Consider the following 14,787-nt stretch of genomic DNA (forward strand, 5'->3'; position numbering starts at 1 on the left):
GTAATAATTTCATATATTTTGTCAAATCGCATATATTCTTATGAAAAATATTACAATATGATCGATCATTTAACATTGCAATATTCTTAATTCAGATATTTAAATACTGACAACTATAAAGTCTGTTAATATAGTCAATTTCTACCAATTACGTGATTCAAGTACATTATTAATATTTCATTTCTTTACTGTCAAATAGAAATTAAAATTTCCATTTTACTACCCTATACATTATTATTACCATTATAATTACTATTGTCATTATTCTCGTACTATTGTATATCGTATATTTTTCGATGCTGTCACTTTGTGTGGCATCATCGGATCGCTTGTCAAACTCCGCTTTAGTTAGGTTTTTATGATGACAAAGTTAACCCCGCTAGTGCAATCTCGTCCCATCTTTACGGCACGTGAAATCGGGCGTAAAATACGCGGCGTATTTAACGCGGTATAAGAATCGAATTAAAGTCTCGTCAGGAGATGTATCCCAACTCTCCTCTTTCACTCTCCTTTCCCTTTCTCTTTCTCTCGCCTATCGCCGAATTGGCTTTCGCATGAAACCTGTTGGCTAACGCGGTCTTTCGAGCACACTCGTCTCTATACATATAGGTACACTTACGAATATTATTACTGCTGGTCAACTCTGGCGAGGGGAGAGACCTGACGCGAAACATACTAAGTAGCTATTTAGATGCTACACCTCTTTTTCCTTCCATCCCATCTATCTCTCTTTATCTCTCACGCTGACGAGAAGAACACGCGAACGCGCCATTTTTCTGCTACTTCATTCTCCTTGTTCCATTTCATATTCGTATTTTTGATTCATTCGAATTCTCTCAAGCCAGCTCCAACCGCGTTATACATATATATATATATATATATATATATTTTTTTTTATTGCATGTGATGTATGTATGTGTTGAGCGCATCTAATAAACTCTAGTTTGCCACTCGATCCTCATTCTTGTACCACAAAAAAATCTAATTTTTAGTTATAACGAATAAAATTTTGTTTCAAAAGAGAGAAAATGCTTAGATTTGAGAAAATATATTTATTTACTTGCACAAACTTATAATTTGTTAGTTTGTAATTATATAAAATACATTTTATTATATATATATATATAATCTACAATTGGGAATTTATAATTTTAACAATATTTTATTTGATTGTATATTTTATATATCGCTCTCCTATTCCGATCAATTAATTAATCGCTTATAAACAAATCGTATTAAAAAGGAGAATGATTCCTTATACATGTATGGATAATTAACAATGCAATTATAATTGATCAATAATACAACAATGCGAATACTAAGAGCGACGAACGAAGCGATTAATTTTGATTTTGACGATTGAAATCGCAAAAAGTCCAATATACCTGGCAAGGGATCTCGCTTAACGAGCGCTTATAGTCGAACGGCCGCTCGACGCGCGAGAATGATTCGCGAATTCTATTCTGCTCGCGATTCGCGCGGCGAAGAACCGGTCATGAGAAATTAGATGGGCTTGACCGGTAAACGACACCTGGCACGTAAGAAACGAAAGGAAATACGTGCGCACCGTGTATATATCTGCACGATCTCTCTCTCTCTCTCTCTCTGCTTTTTTTCTAACCATCTCTTCCCTTTCTTCGTCTTTGTCGCGAACGCCAAAATGCCCGACGGTTCACATAACCTTTTGATCCTGATTAGAATATGAGTGAGGTTGTAGCCGGTGATAGCTTCTCGGTCGGCTTGATGCCGCGATTTTTACGCCGTTACCGAACACGTGCGATACCGGAACCCGGAAGCGACCGGGCGCGGAACCGGTGCGCTCGGCGTCCGGCCACTATGTTTTTCCATGGGAAAAGCTTCCTCGTCTCTCTCCTCCGTTTCGTCGTGAACCCTCGGGGTCAGAGGTTGCGGCTCAAACAGGTTGTACGATGTGACCCAATGATCCAATTCTGCCGTTCGACTTGAGAGACATGAGAAAATCACGGCGAAAATACTCAAACAGTCGTGGAACTTTATATGCGACGAGAATATAATTGGAAAATTTAAAGCGAGTGTGGCATGTCATTGCAATGTAATAAAGTAGCATTGGAATTTAAAAAACAAATCGTGCTAAGATTATAAAAGAGAATTATCGTATCGCAAAGTTAATAAACGAGCAATATTTCCTGAATATTTCTTAGACTTATTTATGAAAGATACGAGATATTTTTAATATATTTATACAACACTCATGTGTGTAAAAACAAAAATAATTTTAATATGATTTTAATATTATATATATATATATATATATATATATATATATATATATATATATCGACAAATTATATATCGACAAGTGTTTACAAAGAAGAAATAAATTTGGAAAGTTTTAATAATAGAATAATTCAACCTTTGCCTTTTTTTCACGCATAATAAAAAGAGAATAAAATTATAGATATTATTTTATTTATACTCATTGTGTGTGAGGAATTATTTTGTGCTATTTATATTATTACACATCAATCAGTCTAAACCGTTAACTTTCCTCTTTTGGTTGAGCTGCTGAGTATACGAATAGACGAAAGAATACACTTTTTGTTGCAATGTAGATTTTGTTACAAGATTCGGTCCGACATTGGTAATCGCTTTATTTACTGGCCACCTTGTTATATCGTTACGCTCACATAAATTCTCCGCGCAACTTTAAGAATGCATCTAAATTGTTCCTTTGTTTTTTCGTTGCAGGATATACCTATCTCGGATCCTCGCTCGTCGTAGAGCCGTCTGTAGCCAGCTCGGCGAAGAAACGGTAAGTCAACAAAATTTCTCCCTTAAGAGCACGCAAACGAAAAAGCATGGCTTTTGAATAATGCGATAATAGATTTAAAAGAACAAAAAGAGCCACGAGCGCTGCTTTTTCAATTACAGCTATTTTCCCAATTTTTTTTTTATAAAATAATAATCACGTCGTACACAATTATTCTGACAATTAAATTAAAATGAATGACCACGATTAGTTATGCCTCTACAGAGATCGTGAGAAGAATTACGAGAGGAATAAAAATCTCTTTTCTATTCTTTTATAAATTCGTAAATGAAAATTATCATCGTAGTACGTTATCGTTATTTTATCTTATTTCGTCGATGTCTCTTCTTTCCCTCTCTCTCTCTCTCTCTCTCTCTTTAATATATCTGCCGATGCCGTTGGATCGCATGTGATGATGAAAAATTTTAATCGCGTGTGACGCGTGATATCGTTGTTGTTCGCTTTTGATCGGAATTAATAAAGTCGCTCAACCGTTGGCCGCTAATTGATCGCCGTAAATTTCACGGGCAGATTGTTTACTAATAATATTCGATCGTTAAGTTCAGCGGCCCATCGGGGATCGTCCTCGCTAATACGCGAGCCGATCGCACTTGGAACGTCGCTTATTTTAATTTCTCTCTCTCTCTCTCTTCCTTTGCCCGCGCGCGCATACGGAACTTCAAAAGGTTCGTTAACCCGGGCTTCGTCGAAGCCCGATCGCAGAAGAGAGATTCGGGCAGGCGCGCGTAATACTGCGCGTAACAAGGTGCATAATTGGCCGCACGTGAGTAAAACGCGCGTGTAGAGCAGAGTTTCACTCTCGAACGTGCGCGAAACGTGCTCGGGCAAAAATCGCCGCGGATTAAATCGCCCGCAGTGGAACTCATTCCGCGCCCCCGTCATATTTGCCTGAATCCGATCGGGGGATGCGATCATAGATTTCTTTTTCTTATTCGAAATTTTCTCGGAGAGAGAGATGGCGAGGAAAAAGAAAGATGTTTGCCATTAAGAATGTAACGATCTTTCTACCTTAGAGCGAATCTTTTAATATCTATGCAAATTTAATGTCAGCTAGGAAAGAGGAAAAACATGCCTTCTAACGAAAGCAGAGACCATAAAGAAGTTTTACTATATTTAGAAAATCATTTAAACTTTTGCATGCTATGTATTTTAAATATAAAAAATCACTATATATGTATAAAAAAATTTATATCTCTTATCGAAATAGAAAATTTTATTTAATTCATATCTAACTTATTATTAAAATAAAGTTTGAAGATTATTGGTTACACATTAAATGCCGAAAATTATGAACTCGTAAAGTTTATTAACTTTTAATCAAACTAGCCATGATTACAATTAAATATACAATAAAATATTGTACATATATATATTTTTTTTTTAATGGAAACGATAAATACATAATCCGGTTGTGAAATTTTCTAGAAAAATTTATGATTACAAAAAATTATTATCTTAACGCAAAAAAGGAAAAGTCCAAAATTATGTTTGACGTAAATAAAATAATTTGGATGCGCAATCGTGTATGCATATGCGCCAACTCTGTAGCATTGTGTGTTCGTGTTATTGTGCATGAAAAAGAAAAAAATACTTGTAGCTATACTTATACATTTCACTTGTTCTCTCTTTACATGCTCACGTATATACGGATCGATGGTACGTATCTTTATTGTAAATAGCAGCAGGGTTTCACGTGCGCGCTGATAACGGAGCGCCGAGTCGCGATATCATCGTTAATGCGTTATCATAAAACGGTCGGCATTTTCGTGTGCTGCGAATGATGAGTTTTCGTACTTTGTGCGATGAATTGCTTATTTGGCGAGACAATAATTATAATAGGTATAACTCTTTTGTTCTTTCCTATTGAATATCTTGTATAACACATGTAACATAATCGTTACTATTGCAAGTAAATTTACAAAATTATTATAATATATGTAAGGCATATAATTTATATATATTTATATATAATGTATATAAATATATTAAAATACTTTATCTAGATTTTGGGATTAAAAAAATCAGGATGTAACTGCTTTGAATGATTTATTTAACGCAAAGATCCACATAAAATATTATTTTTTCAATTCAGCAAAACTATTCGTTGCACAATTCTCTCTCTCTCATTTACATTAAATTATGTAAATAATTTATTAATCTATCTAAATAAATAATTTTTCTCTTTTTACTAACTTAACTCTTTTTGTTTGTGCAAGAGTAGAATAAACTCATAAAAATTTTCCGCACGATAATAATCTTAGACAACAACTCGCCGAGGAGGCTTCTTTTCCAATAAATAAATAAAAATATGTGGTGTTATACCAGAAGGATTATTAACCCAAATACTCGAGAGACACGACACGTTTTTGCGTAGCGAAGTTTGGGAGCCTCTGCAGCAGCCTCTTTCCCGAGACGGCGGGCAATTCGGGAAAGAAAAAAGAAAAAAATGTGACACCTGCCTTTTGCTCGCGAGCCGGCAGGCTGCGCTCTCTCGCTCGTGCCACAACTGCAATCTGTTATTTCACCATCTCCTGCCCGCTCACACTTTCCGTTTCTTTCTCCATCCTTTCATCCCTTACGCGCCGCCAGCCTCCTCCTCTTCCTTCCTTCCTTCCTTCGCCTCCTCCTCCTCCTCCTCCTCCTCCTCCAGCTCTTAGTCCAGCTTAAAGCGGTCTTATCGATGCCTCGCAAACGTGCCATCGCATAAGCCGAGGATTCAACCAAATTCAATATGCTCGACCGAAGATAATGCCAATTAAAGAAAGGAAAGAGCGAATGATAAATAATCGTAATGGATAATATATAATATGTGCGCATCTAGATGCGCAGTTGCATCTTTTATCATGTATTTATTAATGGGTATAAAAGATTGGCACATCCGATTTTTTCCTTTATTTTTTTTTTGTCTGAGTAAGTGAAAAATGTACTTATCATGTTGTCTTGCAATTAGAAATATTTTAGTTAATTATGGTCATGTGAATTCTGAAAGAAAATTCTAGATTTAGGTCTTTTACATAGTATTTTTGCAGAATAGAAGAAATAATCATTATTTTTTTTATCAGTTAAAAATTTAAAGGAGCGATTAAAAATTATCTCAAAACGCGAATGCAATTACATTTGTTTCTAATACTTGCATGTCAGATTATTTCTTTCTCTACTAACGATGAATCATGTTTTCTGTTATCCGGATAAAAATATGTAGGTGATTATTTAGATAAAATAATTGCTTTCTAAAAACTTGTAAAAGTATGAACATGTTAAAATTGTTATTCTCTTAGGATATATAGATGAAACGCTTCTTTAATAATATCACCTTTCACCCAGACAAACTTAAAGCAGAACCATCTTCGCATTTCTTTTAGCCAAGACATATTTACATTTATTTAATCTCATCCTCATCTGGATGACTTTGAGATTATCCGAGCGGGGAGCACTGGTAACGATCATAAATACATACGAGTGTAAATTAAACGAGCATTGTCCGCAAATGCTTGGCCGCGAATCTCAATATGACAAGCGCAGATAACGTAACGATCTTCTGCAACGATCGCACGCGGGAGAATCCCGCGTCGTTATACCTAACATCGTACGCCGTGGGAGATCGTTACTCGAGAATAGAGAGCCTCTCTTCGCGAGACGAGATGCGAAAGTGTATATAGCGCGGCAGTTTATTATATACTCTCTATAATGAAAAGGGATGGAGAGACAGGAAAACGGGTATCACTTCCGAGTTGTCTTCTGCATATACATATATGCCGTCAAAGACGCGCCGTTTCCAGCGGCGAGGCTCGTCGTTCCTTGATGTTTAGGAGCCGATGCATGGCTAAACATTCATTTCCATATAAGCCGATATGTTTCAAATGTAAAGCGACATTAGCGCGCGCGCGCGCTTACATTGGTGGAAGAAAAAACAGCAAAGGAGGTGCGCGAGGGGGAGGGGGGATAAAAAGAGGAGAAAGCCCGCGTGTGTGGAAGTGGCGAACTGGTACGAGCGGAAACTAGTTTAAGCCCGCGGGTTGTCTCTCAACCCTCCTGGAGATCGAGCCCCTCGACAATGCCCTCCATGGGATTCACCGTGCTCCCGATTCTATTTTAACTGGCTCCGGCCTACCACACACACACACACACACACACACACACACACACACACACACACATATATATATATATATATACATATACACATCGGTCTTCTCTTTCTCTCTCCTTTACGCCCGTAAGTAGCCCCCGCGAGTGTGAGAACCGATCGGATGCCTAAGCTCGTGAATCTTCAATTTTGCCGAAATGCGCGCCTCGGTTGCTTTTAATCCCTTCGCGTTCTGAATTTAATCGAATACGATAATTTGAAATTTATCCGCGTTTTATTATTGTTTTATTGTTGTGCTAAGCTCTGAGAAACAATCACTACTTGCTTCTCAGTAGGAAAATTTAATTACTTTAATAAATTATAATAGAAAGTAAATATGTCGGAGTGTAACGATTGCGCTCACTTGAGACATGCTCTTTCCTATGTACATGTAATCAAGCAAATATTAAATTAATCAAATAAGAAAGATCGTTACAATCATTTTTTCATTATTTTACTTGTGACGTATTAATAAGAATTTTAAATATCTTATATATTTTCAATTATAATATTCAATGGAGAGATGAAAAACGAAAAATTCAACCTATCTCGTAAGAAAGTTAAACAAGAATTATCGTCCCAAATTAAGCATGCTTTTTCCATATCAAATCATTATGAGATCATATGCGTTATTATAATTTACTTATAGAAAATAACCCGTTTTTCTACGATGCTTAAAAATTTTTAAAAATTATTTCGATCCTTAAAAAATTTTTGCATTACCTTGAGACAATTCTACGAAACTCGTGCGTTTGCCGGCCACACTTGCGGCTTGTCGACACATGCGCATCGTCCCATTGACAGCCGCACGTTACGATTCCTCATATCGGCACGTGGTACTAATCGTTCCACGTATCATTCGTGCATATGCCGGACGAAAGACGTCTCGCGACCGCAATACTCGCCGCGGATGAAGGCACGTTCGATGTTTTGCGGCGCACCGCGTACAATGCAAACACGTGCAATGCGCATTATTCCGTGCGTGCGTGCGTTACTCCATTCACTGCGTCTCGGACAGAAACCGATCGAACGAGCGACAGCTTGAAAATACTGACGAAACTATCAGTCAACACCGAACTGATTCATCATTTTATCTTCTCCGATTTATCGAAAATATTTTTATGAAAATTGAAGCATTTTTTTATCTTATTTTTATTAATGTTACAGAAAACATTATATATTTCTTTGGTGATTTGCATAGAGTGTCCCAAAACCGTCGAACATTCTTTTGGTAGCAGTTTCTTTAGTCAGTTTGAAATCGATTTTTTTCTATCATATATCTTTGTAATATAACTAGGCTTCAAATTCTTTTATAAAATAAATTTCACTTAAAGAATATAGTTTTGATCATAACTAAAGAATATAGTTTTGATGTCAAGTTTAGTCGAAAAACCTTTCTTTTCCGATAATTCATAATTCTATAATAAATTAAAAAATTATTTATATCTCTATACTTTTGCTATTAAAAGAACGTCCGATCATTTTGGATATACATATATATATATATATATTAATTATCATTTTTTTAAGTATAAAATAAAAAAATTATATTGAAATTGAAATTTAAAATATTTTGAGAATAATTTTTATCATGACCTACGGGAAGCTCATGACTTATGATAAAAAAGTGCGAATGAAAGAATTTTTTTACATTGAAATTTGCGTCGCATTTTTGCTCATAATGTTAATTAATTCCATACATGTATGTGCGTCGATAATTCATCTTGAACGAGTGGCAAGTGCGCCACTCGTCCACCCCAGAGAACATTGCATCGAGCGCTTTAAAGGAGTCATTCGGGCATGTACCGGTCGTCACGTACGATTGAAAGCACGCTTGCGGCGCCGCTTGCATTTCCGCATAACATCGGACGGGGTGCGGACATACGCGCGTGCGCACTCGACTGCACTTTTCTCATTTGCATGACAAGGCCGCGCTGCACCTCGCGATGTATGAGGTCGGCAGGTTGTACGATATGCACACACACACACACACACACACACACACACACACACACACACACACATATATATATATATATATATATATATATAGGGGGGAGGGATGGAGAAAAGAAATAGCCGGGCCCCCTGCAGTCGGCGACCTGTGCAGTCCGGTAAGTCCCCGGATGCACTTTACTTATTGACACGCCTGTGCATTCCAACTGCAACTTCGCAATTCTATCGTTCGAAGAGAACGAACCTCTCTTCACCTTTTACCCGTAAATTCGATCGCGAACACGTTTGTAAAATAGAAAAAGTAAAAGGAGAAGTAGGGAATGTCGTTCTGAGGATTTTACGAAGAGTATCCATCGCCTTCTTTACGATGCATCTCTCGGTCGATTTCTCTCCTTTTTTCGCTCTTTCACCCTTTCTTTTTCTCCTTATCCTCCCCTTCCCCCCTCCCCCCTCCTCCCTCACTTCTCTCTTTCTCTCCCTCTTTCTCGCGGAGTGAATCGTTGCACTCGGCGCGTGCCGATCTCGTGCTCTCTCCCGCCTGCTGTAACCCCCTCCTCGTGCATTTAATTCCGTCGCTTCTCTCTTCATCTTTCTACACCCCTTTCGATTCACCCCACCTCCTCGCCGGCCGACTCTAAGTGCATCCTACGTGCACTTGTTGCGCCGGAATGAACGCGCAGCCGGCTCTTTCGCTAATCTTTCCCTTCTTTATCAGTCGCAAGCTTCTCAATCGAGAGATTTATCCGCTCTCAGAGATTTATCTGCTTTCATGAGATCGTAGGAATACGTTGGAGATTATAACTAATCTACTAGATAGAATTTAAATATGTGTGTAATAAATGAATTTATAGATGTACACACATACATATAAATTATATATTTGATGAAATCTTTGTCTCTTTTTTAACAGACTATTTATGTATACAAAAAAATTCTTATCGAAAAATTATCTCTGAACTTTAGGAATTCTAATACGAGATTTTCTAATAAAGTTCAAAAACAATAATTAACATTCGTAAAGTTTTCCCTCTCATTGTAGAACGATAAAAGCATTTTCTTTTGTCCCTTCTTCTCTCTCACAATAGATTCGCGCAGACGGAGACGTGATATAAAATGATACGCGCCCGCCCGGTAGGGTATCTCCTTCCGAGGTGTTTGTTCAGATATATCTTCTTACGAGCCTGGAGGAATGACGTTCCGATGAGAGGAGGAGCCCTGCCGAGGAGGGCAGGAGAGGGCCTCGTTCGTGCAGCTGCGTCCACACGCGCACCATTAGCACGTGTTTATTTCGCCACGGTCAGCGACAATATCCGACGTGACGTTTAACGAATCGCCAATTATGCGCGTAATTAGTCAGGATTGCGATTTGGATTGACGATCCGAGGAGGATACGTATGCAAACGCAACGCTTGACTTATGCTAAGGAAGATAAACCTCGGAATCGCACTCGGATCGTTATCTTTATATCGCGAATTGTATTACATTAGCTGCTTCATTTAATGGCATATTTTATAACCATTCCGTAATATATTGCTTTTTTGCTGTCTCAGTCAGATATCGTGTCGGTGATACTCTTGACAAATAAATGCTTTTAATATAATTTAGAACGCCTGGAATTTATGTTTGCTCAGTTGTAGAAATTTATTTATCTTTTATTCACTCGCTCTTTTTTAATATTTATTTTTTCATAAAGATAATATTCAAGTGCATATTATCGCATTAAATATATTTTTATTTAAAAAGAACATCTCGTATTATTATTAGAAATGGATTAATATTATCGCGATAGCAGAGAAATTGCAAAGTGCATAAATGACGATGAAAGTTTGAAATCGAGGTGAAGGCATCTTTATACTTTATAACGCCTAATGCCGGCAGTTTCGAACAAAAAATTACCGATTGGATGCTGCGGGGCGCAATGTAATTTGCTCTTAAGTAACGCGGTGAAAACGCGATTATCGTCACCGAGATCCCAAGTGGTAAGCGTGAAGGTCTGAAGATTCGCGTTCTGAAGTCTCGTCGCTTAATCATTCTTTTGCCCTCGCAGTAACGAGCCTGGCGCAGACGAGCCTGCAATTTTGCATTAATAGCCAGAGTTAAAGTGTAAACGAGGCGCATCGTCGCGCCAACTCATTGAACCCAATGCAAATATAATACTTACGAGAAATAAGGCAAAAAAATTATTTTGTTGAATTTAATAAGTTCTGCGGAAAGTATATAAAATTACATCAAAGTAAAGATATTTTACAATTTTATTAGATTATAAATCAAATTTTAAAAACTTTACGTTATACATGCAATATATACTATTAAATAAAAATCTCGGAATATGTGTACAATATCACACATTAATTGCATTACTAAAGTAATTTTTTTATTAAATTTATCACTTTTTTGAATAAATTTTATAGATTATACATAGAATTATGTTAATTAATACAAAAAAATCTTAAAATTTTATTATACTATCAAAAATTTTATTATATACAAATATACCTACATACTATTGTTTAATATGAAAATAATTCGAGCAGGCAAATTTTTTTTTTTTTTGAGAGATTTGCCGCAGGCTTGTATGCGTCAGCTTTCTTATGCTTTAAATCTCTTTTGTTTGGAAATATTGGGGCGATGACCATGCGCAATTCCTTTTATTAATAATTAATAACAGCGCGTACGTGTATCTTTTCCCTCTTTGAAAGAGAGAGACAGAGAGAGAGAGAGAGAGAGAGGCAGGGAGAGAGAAAAAGGAAGGCCGGGAAGAGCCGTGGAGGACGGCGAAAATCTTAATTACAGATTCGCCGCGTTGCATAATGCGCTGTACGTCGTGACGTCGGCTGTTTTTTTCTCCCATCTTATCCTACCGAGAAGAAGCGGAGGCGGTTACCCTCCGCTTATCGATCTCTTATCGGACTCCCGGATCGAGCCCCATGTCCGGTCACGGGTGGACGCCGGATTTCATGGATACGCGTGGTCCGCAGGTGTAAAAGGGCCCTGCTTAATTATTCCGAAATAAAGGCACGCTGACGTGCAATAATTGTCACGCGTCGCCCCCTCGTCTTTTCCTTTCCCTTTCTCTGGTTTAAGCCGCCTTTTTCAGTAGCCGTTTGTCAGATGCTTTTGCGAATCCCGATCGTTCCGCTTTGACGCGATCGTGAAATCGTTTTGATGATGCGATCTCTACGAATTTAAATCCGTCCCGCCACGGAATATCGGAACGTTATTACGTTATTGCGACAATTGCACCGGATGCAATATGTTTTTGCATCGATATCATTCCGAAGCGCTTTTAATCTAAACGATTTTACATTTCTATAATTTATATTTATGCGATATTAAAAAAAAACTTGCATTTTCATAAATTCTTAATTATTTCCTAATTAAGTTTACAATTACTCGAGTCTACAATTTTCGCATTATAATGATAATTTCATCAAAATAAATGATGAAATTTATAGATTGTCATTATATTATATTGCGTTCATCATTAATTTTATTTAATGAAATATGTAAGGTGAAGAAAGAAAAAATATCGACAAATTTTTCCAAAACTTTTCCACCTTTATTTATATACTTAATCTCAAGAATCATTTAGTTCTTATATTTATCTATCCCGAAAAGGGATACTAAACTGATTTAAAAATTAAAAGCTACATACATACATTTTTTAATATTTATAAAATCAAGAAACAAGTCTGTCTCTACAGATCGTATAATGCTTTTATCGCGATCATTAGTACTCGTATTGGCGCGGCGAAAGTGAAAACTCGCGCGAGATCAAACAAGATTCCTTGTGGGGCGCGTGCTCGTGCTGGCGCGAGGGCGATTTTAACGGCGATACTTTTTAATTGCCGTGACCGGCGTAAAAGGACGCCCCGGTGGAGGAGGCACCCGGGAATATGCACGGATCACGGAAGAGACGACACAACGCGACGGTGTCTTGCACCTGGCCAGAACGATCCGGCTAGCAGATCCGTATCTCGAACCGACGTGGTTATTATTAATTTTCTCGTTTTTAATTCTATCCTTCCTCCTCCTCCTCCTCTTTCTCGCCACCGCCGCCGCGATTAATATTCACGTCGCGAGAGGTTTAGTTAATTGGAGAAGCGAGCGGAGGCTTTTTTCCCTATCGCGAAATTCAGCCTGACTCGGCAGCTTCTGTCCTCTCATTGCGGCTCATCAATTTCATATTTATTTAGAATTATTTTGAATTATATCAGCTACGTATATTATACACACATACGCATCTCGCAGGATTGAGAAAAGGAAGAAAGAAAAATCGTTATTTACGATAAATATACACATGAATTATTAATATGATATTAAAAATATAATTAACAATTATTATATATAATGCAACATTTATATAACACTTGCTTCATATTTATTTATATGCATTTATTTGCACTAGTAATGAAAAATATTTTTAAGCAATTATAATTATTTAATAAACGCGATTATTCTGATAAGTTTGAAAGAAAAATCTTTAAAAAATTATTGCTATATTTATATACGTATCATACTTGTGTACTATATATTTATGCTTACTTATTTCATTTAATATTCATATAAATAATATGCTTTTCTCGTATAATATTAAGGGTATCTCCGCGTGAAACAGTAAGAAAAATATCGCGAAAAACGCGATTAGCTTCATCCTTCGCTCTATAACCTTATCCCTCGTTCCTTTGTATCCTATAGAATGTCTTTTCCTGCTTGCAGGGGTAGCGGCACCGCCCTACCAGAATCTCCAGTCGACCAGGTCGGCAACAGATGGAGGTGAGTGATTTCTCTTCCCTTTCTCTCTTCCAACATATCTTACTTCCTCCACCCTCTTCCGTTTCTCTTGCTCAGCCCATCCGTGTACAAAAAAAAAAATGTGAAATTAATTCAATACGTAAAGAATAGTAAACGATTATATCACCAAAGCGGTGATAAATACGCAAAGCGTTTCTCTAGGACCAAGTTATAACCGCCAAAATAAAAAGAATATTTATTTAATATGTTTGGACAGATTAATAGCTTAAAGACGAGGAACTCTTAACACTTCAAAACTTTAAGAAATAGATAAGGAGGATTATCCTTTATTTAATTTTAATTTTTAGACACTTTTAGATGGATTTTTAATTGGAGATTCATAAGAAAGATTATTTTCTTATTCTAATATTAAGAAATTGTGAAAGAACGTAAAGTGCGCTTGAAAATTTTCGCCGAGAACAAAACAATAACATTAAATTACGATCTTGCGAAATATAAATCGACTTGACTTGCAAATACGAAATCACTGAAAAGTAAAACTGAACCTCGATGTTTGTTAGAGCGGCCTGAATGAGAAGGTGCTTTCCGAGAAGGTATCCTTCTCCCGGTCTCCCGATGCGAAAATTCTCCAAGGGTGCGTGGTAGCTATTGATTCCGGAGGCTGTTGCCACCCTCACGCGGTCTCTCTCTCTCTCTCTTTCTCTTTCTCTCGTTGCCTTCTCTCCTCAGCTTCTCCCTCGCCATATCTCTCTCTCTCTCTCTCATCCCTCTAAACGTTATCTCTTCCCATCTCTCGCGCTATTTCTCTTCTGCCCGCAGCAATCTCTTCTCCGAATCCGAAATCCGGAGTCCAGGTTGCCTCTCCTTTATCCTGAAAGGGTTAAAACTACTCGCAGAATTTCCAGATCGCTTCCGCGCTCGTTCCAATTAGTAAAGCCATACGCTATAGCGAAATCATTATTTTGGAGACCGCATGAAATCATCGGAAATTTAATCGCCGATGTCGAATAAGATTAACTCTTCCGGAAAGCGAAACTGTACCCATATCGAGAAGTTTATCAATATAATTCACAATAAATATCTAACAATACGTATGAATGTTATGAATATATTTGGCATTATAATACTAATAATACAAGAT

General features: G+C 37.2%; 1 protein-coding gene across 1 annotated transcript in view; it reads left to right on the forward strand.

Annotated features, from left to right (window-relative positions):
* LOC126851399 (insulin-like growth factor 2 mRNA-binding protein 1) overlaps window positions 1-14,787 on the forward strand; it is an 83,380-nt gene that overhangs the window by 18,674 nt on the left and 49,919 nt on the right. Inside the window, exon 2 of the mRNA XM_050595325.1 lies at window positions 2,728-2,791. Within this exon, the coding sequence (XP_050451282.1) occupies window positions 2,728-2,791 (64 nt within the window). The remainder of the gene's footprint in view (window positions 1-2,727; window positions 2,792-14,787) is intronic.

The sequence above is a fragment of the Cataglyphis hispanica genome, chromosome 8 (genome assembly GCF_021464435.1).
Source record: "Cataglyphis hispanica isolate Lineage 1 chromosome 8, ULB_Chis1_1.0, whole genome shotgun sequence".
In the NCBI taxonomy this organism is placed as follows: Eukaryota; Metazoa; Arthropoda; class Insecta; order Hymenoptera; family Formicidae; genus Cataglyphis; species Cataglyphis hispanica.